The 12,909-nt window shown below is 38.3% G+C and overlaps 1 protein-coding gene and 2 long non-coding RNA genes across 5 annotated transcripts; 1 reads left to right on the top strand and 2 right to left on the bottom strand.

The window, feature by feature from the left end:
* The first annotated feature begins 20 nt into the window (after positions 1–20).
* LOC136260324 (lysosomal aspartic protease-like) lies at positions 21–10,390 on the top strand. The gene is made up of 9 exons (XM_066054018.1): positions 21–139; positions 978–1,104; positions 1,213–1,336; positions 4,495–4,613; positions 4,775–4,974; positions 6,171–6,296; positions 7,156–7,297; positions 7,576–7,674; positions 10,068–10,390. The coding sequence occupies exons 1-9, from the start codon at positions 84–86 to the stop codon at positions 10,227–10,229; spliced, it is 1,155 nt and encodes a 384-aa protein (XP_065910090.1). The 5' UTR covers positions 21–83; the 3' UTR covers positions 10,230–10,390.
* On the bottom strand, positions 5,858–7,668 carry LOC136260325 (uncharacterized). Of its 3 annotated transcripts, none has more exons than XR_010703498.1 (4): positions 6,820–7,668; positions 6,610–6,755; positions 6,461–6,553; positions 5,858–6,407 (listed from the first exon to the last, which is right to left on the bottom strand). It is a non-coding gene; the product is annotated as an uncharacterized lncRNA (long non-coding RNA). The 3 variants fall into 3 exon arrangements; XR_010703497.1 differs by having other exon boundaries at positions 6,461–6,543; positions 6,595–6,755; XR_010703496.1 differs by having other exon boundaries at positions 6,461–6,755.
* On the bottom strand, positions 10,165–12,156 carry LOC136260326 (uncharacterized). Its single transcript, XR_010703499.1, has 2 exons — positions 11,825–12,156; positions 10,165–10,504 (listed from the first exon to the last, which is right to left on the bottom strand). It is a non-coding gene; the product is annotated as an uncharacterized lncRNA (long non-coding RNA).
* Positions 12,157–12,909: the final 753 nt, after the last annotated feature.

Below are 12,909 nucleotides of genomic sequence, written 5' to 3' on the forward strand. Positions count from 1 at the left end.
CCTTAACGGCGCGTGTCTCACATGACTGCACTAATCACAACAACACGTGACATCTGGTGAGAGGTCAGTAGCAGCTGGTGAACATGAAGCTGGTGATAGCGTTGTGTCTTCTTGTCGTGTATTGTGACGCGTTGAACAGGTATGTACAGTGTGTGTGTGCTACTAGCTGCAGAATATTTAATGTCGAGATAATTTTAGTTTGATCATAGACATGGTTTGATAGGTCGTACTTTCGTCCTGGTCGTCTCTAATTGGTGCGGATTTGTGTGCCGTCAGTACTTGATAATGCGTTGTGCAACTGGGCATGTAACAAACGGCATTTAATTACTTGTGAACTTTGTCGCTCAGGCAGAAGTTGCAATGCTTGGTCACGTGATACGTAGATAAACTAGGAAGGAAGCGCAGCAATAAGTGCGTATGTGATACTACCAAGCAAAATTATCACTGGTTAAGGGATAAAAGTTGTACACTTTGTAATGTGTTGAAATTGATGGTGCAGCTACGCAGGTACAAGGATTTTATGAAATCTTGAAACAAGGACTCTAAGGTATCCATTAAAATCATGAATTGACAGTGAGCACCTCAACAGTCTTGAGTAAATAGTACTAAATGCAGTTCAATACTCATTGAATCACTATGCAGAGAGTGGAGGCAATCCTAAAAGATAACTTTTGTTATGTGTCACCATTGATCATCCAAATAACCAGGGTTACAATAAAAGGGAGATATTGGTGAAATTTTACTTTGATGCCACTGAATATTGACCATTTGATTATAGAATTTTGGGAATGATCATGATTATCGCTTTCATTTCTAACTACGTATCAGTAGGTATAAACCTCTGTGTGTGTGTGTGTGTGGGGGGGGGGGGGGGGCAATAGCTAGCTCAGGGGAGACCAGTACCCCCCACCCCGACTGGATCTTGTATCAATATTTCTCTGGTATGTTTGACAATTTTAAAAATTGTTGTTCCATAGCATTAAGCTGTTCAAGGATGAGTCCAGGATAATTCCTGCATTGAGTGGTGGACTACGTAAAGCAGCTCTGGAGAGGAAGTATGGAGGTGTATCTGATGATCCTGAACCACTAGTGAACTATCTTGATGTGAGTACTATGTTATTATGTATGTTTGTAAGGTTAAGAGCGTGTGTGTGTGTGAGGTGTGGGTAGATAATGTTGAGTACTGTAGTACAATGTGTTTTTCCTTTGCAGGCTCAATACTATGGTAAAATTACTATTGGAACACCACCACAAACCTTCACTGTTGTGTTTGACACTGGATCCTCCAACCTGTGGGTGCCTTCTAAACAATGCTCTATACTGGATATCGCTTGTAGTAAGGCTTAGTAGACAATCATTGTTGTGTGGTGAAATCTCACTCTACTACGTTCTTGTAGTAAACTTATTGTACAAATCCCAAACAAAGATAAGGCAATGATCTCGTTAATACGACCATCTGGCAGTAGGCATTTGTTCTAAAATTTGGAACTAGAGTAGGGACCAGCACATCGATAAAAAGTGCTGAAACAAGCTGGAGTAGTGCACGATATTAAATCACAGTAAAACAATAAGAAGTGTTATATCCCTACTGTGCATTTCCGTTATCCTGAGCACAGTAGGGATATAGCACTTCTTATTGTTTTACTGTTATTTAATATCGTGCGCTACTCCAACTTGTTTCAGTACTTTTTATTGATGTGCTATGGTCCCTATTCTAGTTGAAAATTCCAAATTTTTCTGTGTACTTGTTTGTTAACTTTTTTTTGTAAATAATTATTATGACTGGTGAACCCACGCATACCACATCTGAATTGGCACTGTATGCCCCAGCTATATTGTCTGAAAAGTGAAGTATCCATTACGCTTCATTGTCAGCTATATTCAACCTGTTACACAGCAGTACGAATCAAGACCTGTTCGAAAAGCACCTCTACAACCCATGCATACTGAAAGAAATGGTACCATGCGCCCCAGTTATATCAATTATCATCTGAAAAGTGAAGTATCCATTACGCTTCGTTGTCAACTATGTTGAACCCGTTACAGCAATACGAATCAAAAACTGTTTGAAAAGCACCTCTGCAATCGAAGTAACCACCATCAAAAGTACGAACATTTTTGTTAAGAAGGGAAGCCATTACGTGCTACCACCAAATTGACACTACTTGCTGTCAGCAAAGATGAATGGGACACAAAGGAGGACACTGGTAAGTCCATGAAGAATGCATTGTATGTACTGCGGTATGCCAAGAGTCACCTCTTGGACCGAAGTGACGTCGAACAGTGAAAAAATCAAGCCCGTAGCCTTAGCCGTTATCGAGTTATGCTTGTCTGAAGGCATCAGTCAGTTATTTAGTCAGTAGAAAATTCTGTTTAAATAAAAAAATTTCTGTAGCAATATGTTGAAAGCGTTTCGGGTTGATCTGAAAGTTTGTTTGGGCTTAGTTTTACCTAACCAATACTGCCTCATCATCGTCAGGGAAAATTGAGGCTGTTTAGGGACCAGCACATCGATAAAAAGTGCTGAAACAAGTTGGTGCTGAAAAAATTTGGAATTTTCAACTAGAATAGGGACCATAGCACATCAATAAAAAGTACTAAAACAAGTTGGAGTAGTGCACGATATTAAATAACAGTAAAACAATAAGAAGTGCTATATCCCTACTGTGCTCAGGATAACGGAAATGCACAGTAGGGATATAACACTTCTTATTGTTTTACTGTGATTTAATATCGTGCACTACTCCAGCTTGTTTCAGCACTTTTTATCGATGTGCTGGTCCCTAAACTCCTTTGTGGTTCCTACTATATATATATATATATACTGTTCTGTGTAACAAAATTAAATTACTGAAAGAGAAAAGACTTTGGGAGCTGGTGCATAAGTCTTACAGTCTCTGTAGCTAGCTGTGAAATGAAATGTGTTATATCATGAACTTATAACACTGCAGGATACCATAGAAGCCCTGATGGCAATTAAGTACCTCCATAGTTTGTAAATTCTTCAGTAGTCAGGGATCTTGTCTAACAAGTTTGAATACAAAGCATCATGGATAGTGTGTAAATATGGTATTCAGGAATAAGAGCACACTTCTCTGTGTTCCATACAGTTTGTTTTGAGTTATGCAAGCTTTAAATTTATTTTTTTGTCAGTTTTTTTTTTGTTAATGCTGGGGTAACAAAACTTTGAAAGCTTGTTCATAAGAAGCTATGGATGCTGGCCTCTAGCCGTCGCATTTTTTTATTAGGATATTCACTTGGAAACAATATGTCACACTGCTTCATGTGAACTATGAAACTTGATTGAAATGTTATTGCACAACGTTAACCTGCAAGATTGTTATAGTCATCTTTAAATGTAATCCCAAACTAACAATGATGTAATGTTTATTGATGAAGCGAGTCCAGTTTCTTTTGTCATCACTCGTGTAAAGAAACACATGGGCACCACGACATGTTCCAAATGTTACAGATCGGCTTCTCCCATTGCCTTTTAAACCCCTCACCGCCAAATTTGTAGAGGCTTCCAATCTACTGCTTCTAAACTGCTATAACTTACACACTATACCATATAATCCTATAAAACTATATATCAACTTACTTGCTATAGAACAAGGAATTCAATTATCAAGTTGCTGTTTACACAAGAGCAACCAAAAAGTCATTATATCACTTCAAAGTGCAAAAATCGGCCTAGGTGAACCAAACTTGAAATTTCACAACTTTACAGGTTAGGACTGTTTATAATAACACAATAAACATTGCTAACAGTTGAAGTGATGATCACCAAGTCTGGTTTTCCAGCATTTGAGCAAGTGCGCATGCGCATACAGACACGAGGTCACTGTTTCAAGGCGTAAAAAAGTAGCAACACACCACTCCAACCTATATAATCCTTCTCCTTATTGTTTCACTTCATTAGTAGTGTCATTATCACTTCGAAGAATTGCCTACAATGCTTGTTATCGACATTCCGAAAGTATGCAATTGCATCATCTAACCGTGTGATAGTGCGCAAGAGACCGGTTATCCCTGTTCCCATTCGCTTAAGGGTGTGGCCGCTACAGGATAAACACAGGAGCTACTAGAACACTCGACTGAAGTTATAGAGCGCTTAAAATGTGATGCTATGGGTGTTTATATATCGAAACTGCCATATGGCTGTTGTGGCGGTGAGAGGGTTAATGATAGGCATGATTAATAACTCGAAACAACTTACAAAGTCTCTTGCAATAATTCCGTTGGTCCCAGGACCCTGAGGCCTTCATGGTAACACACTGCATTACATCATTAAGAAGTTGCAGGGGAGTTGAAGTTGTACTGAGCGCAGATTATTGTATTGGTTGTATAAGGTGACCTGGTGACTGTTCTGTTAGAGTGTTTTCTACCTCTTATAGAGCAGTCATATAGGTGTACAAATAAAATGGTCAAACAAGTAACGTACTGTACCACTGCAAAGCTTAGTTATACTACAATGATGTTTTTCATTTTAAGGGACTCACGAAAGATACGACAGTAGCAAGTCATCCACTTATAAGAAGAATGGTACCAGTTTTGCCATCAAGTATGGCACTGGACAATTAACTGGTTTCCTCAGCTCTGACACTGTCTGTGTAAGTGTATAACTTGAAAGAGTCGTGTGTGTGTAGTGTGTGTGTGAATGGTCATTTTCAACAAGTGGTGGCTACTTTGGCCACTGCCGACCAGTGTGGTTAGAACCCTGTATAATTAATTGTCTTGCGTGAGTTAGTGTGTTACAGAGTCTCTAATACAGTTTGCAGGATTGTGTGTTAAGGATCAGACATTTGGAGAGGCTATTCACCAGCCTGGAATATCTTTCATTGCAGCCAAGTTTGATGGCATCCTTGGGATGGCCTTCCCTACCATATCAGTTGATGGTGTGGTCCCAGTGTTCTACAATATGATGAAACAAAAATTGGTGCCTGAGCCATTGTTTGCCTTCTACCTGAACAGGTAAAGTTAGTCGATTGGGAAACTTTGTATCACCAGTGTTTGTGTTTGTGTGTGAACTTTTGTGGGTGTTGATTGTTTGTTTAAAACAGGCGTTACTTGCCGGATCATTGTAGGGCTCATCACTTATAGCATGCTGACAGTACAAAAAATGACAACTATATAATCTAACCACAGGGCAGAGTACATCTGTCATTCAACTCTTTGTATCAAAAGTGCTGATATTTATTGTATAGTAGGTTATCATCTTATGATAACTAGTTATAGAGGAACAGACAACTAGCCCTTTGCCTGGTACTATACGCTATGCATTTCTCCCTAGTGATGGGTAATATTGTGATTGTATATTGTGATATTGGATTCTGATACTGTGTTCAAAACAGCAACATCGTAATCAATTGTATTGGAATATTTTATTGCAATTACAAAAATAGACATAATTCTTGCATGAAGTGATGCACAAATTATATTCAAGTAAATATCATACAGTGCGATAGTACTGCTGTATAGTAAGGATGATGATGGTTTGGCCCATGATACAATATCACCCAAAACGTGCCTTGATTTCTCCTCATGACAGTATTGGTTGGGTGAACACTCTATATACTATATTAAACTTACAAGCTGTTCACCCTTAAGTGTAGACCAGTTTGAAATATGGGTGAGAATAAAGCGTGAACAACCTTCCTAGTAAGTTGTATGGTGTTGTAAATGGAAAAACAACAGCACAGACCTTGCAAGCAACTAGAATTCTTTTGAGTCCAAAGAGGTGTGTCCAAAAATGAAGAGCAGGCTCAAACCTTTGTCGAGAAAATATTCAGAAGGAATGCCATTCAACAGTTATGAAGATGGTTTTGAGCATTGTTTGTGGTGTAATGCAGTTAGTTTGAGTTACATTTCCTTAACAACAGAAACATAGTAAGTACAAAATTATCAATAAATTATGAAATACAGAAGAGAAAAAGTAAATGTTCTATGCATATACTATATAATACAAAACAAAGCAAATTGATGTATTAAATATTCTACTTAGCTAGCGTGGGAGCCTGAAGTAGCTCAACATCAATTTGTTTCTTGTGCCTGTTAAATACTCAGTAACATATTGTATTGCGACTACATAATAAAAATACAGTACTGTTACACTGTTTCCAGTTAACATCATTGTGTGGATAGAGTATAAATATTGTTTATCAATGCAGGGATCCGAGCTCGCGTAAAGAAGGTGGAGAGTTAGACCTGGGTGGTGTAGATCCTACTCACTATCAAGGAGACATTTTCTATGAACGAGTCACAAAGCAAGGATACTGGCAGTTCAACATGGCCTCGTAAGTTTGTCCAACATATTGTGTATTTAGTAGGACCCGAATAAGCTGAATAGAATTCTCACAATAGAAGTGATTGTTGTAATTGGAGCAGTTTGCTAACAGCTGTATGTTCTATTAGAGAAATTGAATGGGCGAAACTGATACAGAGGTTCAACTCACTGTACCATTATGTATAATATGATGTATACAGTCAGAGTGTGTTAACGGTGGCTGGTCGAGGCTGGATATCACTTTGAACACTCATGATCTGTATAGCTCTATACACATTAATAGCAATGAAACACATTAGATTCCCTACATTGTAGAGATGTACCGAAAATCAGATCGGTGATTGAATCGGCTGCTAGTATAGCAATTTCTACCATATCGGTAATCGCCACAGACGCTCTGAGAACCGATATCAATACTGATAGTTTGCATGACAAATATGAGTACAATTATTTGCAGCAATGAAAATCCCTACAAACAAATAGAAAGCGTTATGAGAAGACAGACAACTGCACATATGTTAAAATATTCTTACCCTGATCTGAAAACGGTAGCTGTTCACCTCTATTTCATTTTTTCAGCCTTACAAGATTTACAAAAGGATTTGACAAACGCCATAGGAGACATATTTGTCAAATAATAAAGCAATGTACAATTATACACAAAGTCAGTGTAGTGGTAAATATTTGAACTACCTGTAATTCTACTCTATAGAAGAGTGTTCAAATATTTCAGCTGTAAGTGGTTTACGACTTAAAGTCTATACTAACTTTTGTTAAGTTATAAAATGCTTTAGTCTGCCATTAGTGGTTTCCCACTGAATTGTTATGAAGCATTTGTGTTAAGAGTTGAAACAAACATTCCATTGCAGGATGAGAATTAAGGGGACAAATGTATGCAGTGGAGGATGTAATGCTATTGCTGACACTGGTACTTCTCTGATCGCTGGACCAAAGAGTGAAGTTACTAGGATTCAGGCACTGATTGGAGCTAAAGCAGCAGTTGGTGGAGAGGTATGTATTGAGTATGTATGACTTGTAGATGGCTGCAAGACTATTAGCTTCTGTTATAGGTATGACCACCTCATTGTAGTGGCCATTCTAAAACTCAATTAGCTATGGTTTGCTTCATCACCTGCCATTGTTGAGTCCATGACATAGCTCAGTTTGTACAAGCCATTTGCTGTTTTGATTCACTTTCAGTTATTTAAAATTGTTTGCTATATAGTTGACATGAAATGAAGTTGTTTTCAGCAAGGTTAATATGTGTAATATTATTTCTCACCACACAGTACACGGTTGATTGCAGCTCTATTCCTTCCCTGCCCATCATTTACATCACCATTGGTGGAAAGGAATTCCCTCTCTCTGGAAAAGAATATGTGCTGGAGGTTAGTGGTATTGCATTCACAGATATTATTGCACAAAATTGTTTACACTTTATACAGGCTTACAGGTAATAGTTATACCACAGGCACAAGTGCTTTGCCCGATATACATGTACGTGCCCGAGGGCTGCAGGCCCGAAGGCAAGTGCGTATATACAGGCAAAGCACAAGTGCCCGTGGTATAACTAATATGTTCTACTTTAGTGTGCAGACTTACCTAATAGACCAGTTCATTTAAGGTTACGGTATAGTCACGGGCAATCATTCAAAATTTTGAATGCCTATCAATACTTTTTGAGAAGCCCATAAAACCAGTCTAGCAGCGTGAAAAGTTTTAAATGAAGGTGAAGCCCTTCATATTTAATGTTTTTATGTAGCTACAGTGTAGTTTGAGGCAGGTGGAACACTACAATTTGTTGTAGTAACACAGGTAAGCCAGCCCGTATATTGCTCAGCTCCAGCTGTCACTACCATGTTTTTCCACAGCCAAATACAGCAAAAGCTGTAGGCTCTATTGGCATTTCTGGGGCATAGTGATGCTGTATAGTAAATTTGTTAGGTCCTGTGGAAGCATTTTTGGCATGTTTCTTCCCAGTGACTCAGTTACAAGCCTTCAAAGAGCTTGTTTCACTCGAAAAAACTACTAAAAGTGTAATAAAACGTCTATACAACCAGTAACTTAAAAAATCGCTTCCACAGGACCTAGATATTTTAGTTGTTTAGTCACTTGTGTTGGAATTATAAGGATTCAGTAATCTGTTAGTCTGGTTTTTGGCGGCACGTTTTTATAAAACATCGCTCTATTGTGGACCACACACCCAAGAACAGTCATTGTTCTGTAGTAAAAACAAACAAGCACAATTAGTTATATTGCTAAACACAACACAGTTGTTGAAATTATTTATCCCTGCTTGGGCTAAAGCAGGTTTTGTAATTTGTTCCGCCCACGCATTTTAAACTATTCCGTAACCTTAAGGACCTTAAAAATGCAATTAGTGTCAATTGCGTATGACGTAACAATTGGATTCTGTGGATGCCCATAAAAATGTATTGAAGCCATTGGGAAAACGATGATAATCGATGGTTAAATCTCCGTTACTTACAAAGTATACGGTATGTTCCAATTCTCTGTACATAGATCGAAACTACATTAATTTCTCTTTCGCTTCGTGGTTGTCTGCTGTGAATAGGGTAACGGATAAGCGAGTTATAGAGTCGCAAAGTTTAAGATTTTGCTGAACAGCACTTTTCATGGTTGGTAATAGTGAGTTTGTACTTGAAAACCATTCAGAACCGATTGGCAAAGCTTTGTACAAGCAAACACCATGTTTAGCGAGTCAGCAAACACTATCCAGGTGATCCTAATGCTTGTTTTAGTGTTGTTATTCCACATTATAAACATAGAAACAAGCACCTGCTTGCATGCTTCGTCACTAGACAACTTTTTCGCCAGGCACTTTCAACTTCAACGGCTCATAACTCGCCAGTTGCTACACCTAGAAGCAGCAGACAACCACCATCAGGTGTAGAAATTTATGTAGTTTTCCATGCTGTCTTCAAAACACGGATATCTTCTTTACTTTCTTTAAAGGATTTAGTTCCTTTGGTTGTCCGTTTCCCAATGATTTCTGTACATTTTCATGGCTAACCACAGCATCCAGTATTGCACAATAGCATATACTACAGCAATTAAAATACTTTCACATTAAATGAACTGATCTATTGGCAAAATCTTTAGTCGTTATACCCTTCTGTTATATAGGGAACCGAGTAAGCTGTGATTGTGGGATTGAATTTTGCCAAACAAGCTGTGATTGTGGGATTCAATTTTAATACATCAAACAGTAGTTTTACTTTGGCTAATGTAGTAATTTTAAGAGACTAGTGTTTAATTATGTTCCTTTAATTACCACATTTACAAAAGTAACAAAAACTACTGTTGATGTATTAAAATTGAATCCCACAATTATGGCAAAATTCAGTCCCACAACCACAGCTTGCCTGATTCCCTATATAATAGGAGAGAGATAACAGTATAACATCAAAGAAATCTAATGATTCTGGATCCTATTAGGTAGGGGTGGGCAATACCAGAAAATTTTGCTTTGATACAATTCCAAGTACTTTTGTAATGGTACTGATGAGTATCGATACTGATACTGAGTACTTGTGATTTTTGTGCTTACCAGTCAATTAGTGAACTTCATAGTGATGACTGGTGGGTTGAATAAAGCAGGGGCGGATCCAGAGTTTGGAAATGGGGGGGGGGGGGGGGGGGGGGCACTTTTGCTGAAAAGTTGAAGACAAAAAAAAAGAAAAAGTCACAGCAATAATGACTGTCCTTTACCAAGTGTACATACTATAGTATATACATTACATTTTTTCTATTACAATAGATCACGACTAAAGGAGAGACTGAATGTTTGAGTGGATTTATTGGTATTGACCTACCTTCAGATATTGGTCCACTGTGGATTCTTGGTGATGTATTCATTGGTACCTACTACACTATCTTTGATGTGGGGAACAACCGTGTGGGGTTTGCCGTCTCCAAATGAGCTGAAATTACAAGAAACAAACAGAAGACATTTTTGTTGATTTGACTGCACCTTATTTCATAGTGTGTATTTGAGCCTTTGTAGGTAACTGATAGTTGATAATACAGTGTTATTAGTTGCATTTGTGAGTTATCAACAAATTTCACCTGTTTAGTGTTCAATGTTTGTCTGTGTCTAATTCACCTCACTAGCCTCACATAATCCTTGGCCCACAAATGAAGGAGACTGGCTACACAAGACTTGTCATGCTACATTGGTATATGTGCTGATGCATGCTATGGAGGAACCACCAACATATCTATTGAATAATCCATATAGAGATACTAGGGGTGTTTGTGATCAGCCTGTGAAAACATTAAACTGGTTTTATCGCTACCTTTTAAAGTTTCATATCAGTGTAATGTTTTACAAAGTATTTGATTCATGGGAATTAATTAGTATTACTGCAACAAGTAGTCTATTTTGAAATGGCCAACTCAAATTACATCATAGACACATATTTCAGTTCATGGTATCCATAGCAGCACAAGATCTGATGGTTGGTGATGGGCTATCAACATGTTGATATGAAGTAGAGAATTGTATATAGCTGCATAAAAATATTATATCGGTAGGAGTGTCTTTTATCTATGATTGTATAATAAACTATGTGTTTCAGTAGAGTTGGTTAAGGTTACGGTATAGTCACGGGCAATCATTCAAAATTTTGAATGCCTATCGATATTTTTTGAGAAGCCCATAAAACCAGTCTAGCAGCGTGAAAAGTTTTAAATGAAGGTGAAGCCCTTCATATTTAATGTTTTTATGTAGCTACAGTGTAGTTTGAGGCAGGTGGAACACTACAATTTGTTGTAGGAACACAAGTAAGTCAGCCCATACATCGCTCAGCTCCAGCTGTCACTACCATGTTTTTCCGCCGCCAAATACAGCAAAAGCTGTAGGCTCTATTGGAATTTCTGGGGCATAGTGATACTGTATATTAAATTTATTAGGTCCTGTGGAAGCGTTTTTGGCGTGTTTCTTCCCAGTGACTCAGATACAAGCCTTCAAAGAGCTTGTTTCACTCGAAAAAACTACTAAAAGTTCAATAAAACGTCAACTAGTAACTTTAAAAATCGCTTCCACAGGACCTAGATATTTTAGTTGTTTAGTCACTTGTGTTGAAATTATAAGGATTCAGTAATCTGTTAGTATGGTTTTTGGCGGCGCGTTTTTATAAAACATCGCTCTATTGTGGACCACACACCCAAGAACAGTCGTTGTTCTGTGGTAAAAACTAACAAGCACAATTAGTTGTATTGCTAACACTACACAGTTGGTGAAATTATTTATCCCTGCTTGGTTTAAAGCAGGTTTTGTAATTTGTTCCGCCCACGCATTTTAAACTATTCCGTAACCTTAAGGTGGCGCTGAAGTAATCAAATGAAGCCTTACAATGCTAATGGGACATCATGTTTATGGCCATGCGCAAAAAAACACGGAAAACTAGTAGAACAAAGCAAAGCACTTCGAAATATTGAAAGAACCAACTCTATCAGACTGTCAGACTACTATTGCTGATACAAGTAACGATATTCACGTACTAACTTCATCACCTTGTCAAAACTCTGGTAACTTCATGGTGAACAACACCAGCTATCATCGCGTGATTACTGCTTTACGGAGCGTGCCCTGGCCAGCTACACTGCAGTTACACTGTCTTACAATTGGTGAAATAACTCCATATTTATGTACCATAGACCCTCAAAATTTGGCAGAGGCACTGGTGAAGTGTTTCTTCACAGGGCTATGGAAAGATTTTTCGTGATTCGCTGTTGACGGGCATAATATCACTTGTTGAAAAGTGCGGGTTTGCATTTAACCAGTTTCCACGTTGTTATCGTTAAAAAGGATTCCATAGAGTTGTTCTACAAGGTGAGAAACCATAAGAGCCAAGGCGGCTTAGTGCTAGGTTGTTTCTGGGGTGAGTTATTTTTAAAATCGGCTCGTAAGTTCAGAGTTTGATAGCCACGAAATTAAAGCGGGTGATTTCACGGAACTTGGCATGCTAAGCTACAACATTACAGGCTATCATAAGCACTCTTTAAACTTAGACTACATGGTTCACAAGCGGAGTTCTCCATCACCCTAAAATAGCTAATTAAGCGCGTGGGCTAATTTTAATCGTGACAAATGGGCATTGTATGGCTTCACATAATTACTTCAGTGCCACCTTAAGCCAAGTTGATCCAGTTACTACACTCGTAACTACAGGATAGCTATATTATGTTATTCTGTACCTTTTGGATGAATTATGTTTTATAGAGTACATAGCAGGCGGGAAAGCCCTCTTGATAATGGGGTAAAAATCCTATGTAATTATGTGTTAGTTAACTTATTGTCACAAATGCAGCCACACAAAATGTCTAGTTTTTCATAGCCAGACTCTGCAGTCTGCATAGTTAACTAATTTCTACAGCCGTCATTGATGTTCTTTTACTGTTTCACTGGCTGTTACCATGCATATCTTCTGGTACACCTGTAGCTTGTACTAGCTACCTAGGCAGTGGCCGTGGGTATCTGTAGTCTCATGCCCAGCTGCAGACTGCTTTTTTTTTTCTTTTTGTGTGGGGGCAGAGAAAAAGACCCTTTTTTCTCTACCCCCACACAACTGAAAGGAAAGATCTGGGCACGAGACTAG

The sequence above is a fragment of the Dysidea avara genome, chromosome 7 (genome assembly GCF_963678975.1).
Source record: "Dysidea avara chromosome 7, odDysAvar1.4, whole genome shotgun sequence".
Lineage (NCBI taxonomy): Eukaryota > Metazoa > Porifera > Demospongiae > Dictyoceratida > Dysideidae > Dysidea > Dysidea avara.

Excerpts from the sequence above, each read along its gene's own strand:
- LOC136260324 (XM_066054018.1), top strand. The coding sequence starts at position 84 with ATGAAGCTGGTGATAGCGTTGTGTCTTCTTGTCGTGTATTGTGACGCG. Across the intron at positions 1,105-1,212 it reads CACTAGTGAACTATCTTGAT|GCTCAATACTATGGTAAAAT; the intron begins GTGAGTACTATG and ends TTTCCTTTGCAG. Across the intron at positions 7,675-10,067 it reads GAAAAGAATATGTGCTGGAG|ATCACGACTAAAGGAGAGAC; the intron begins GTTAGTGGTATT and ends CTATTACAATAG.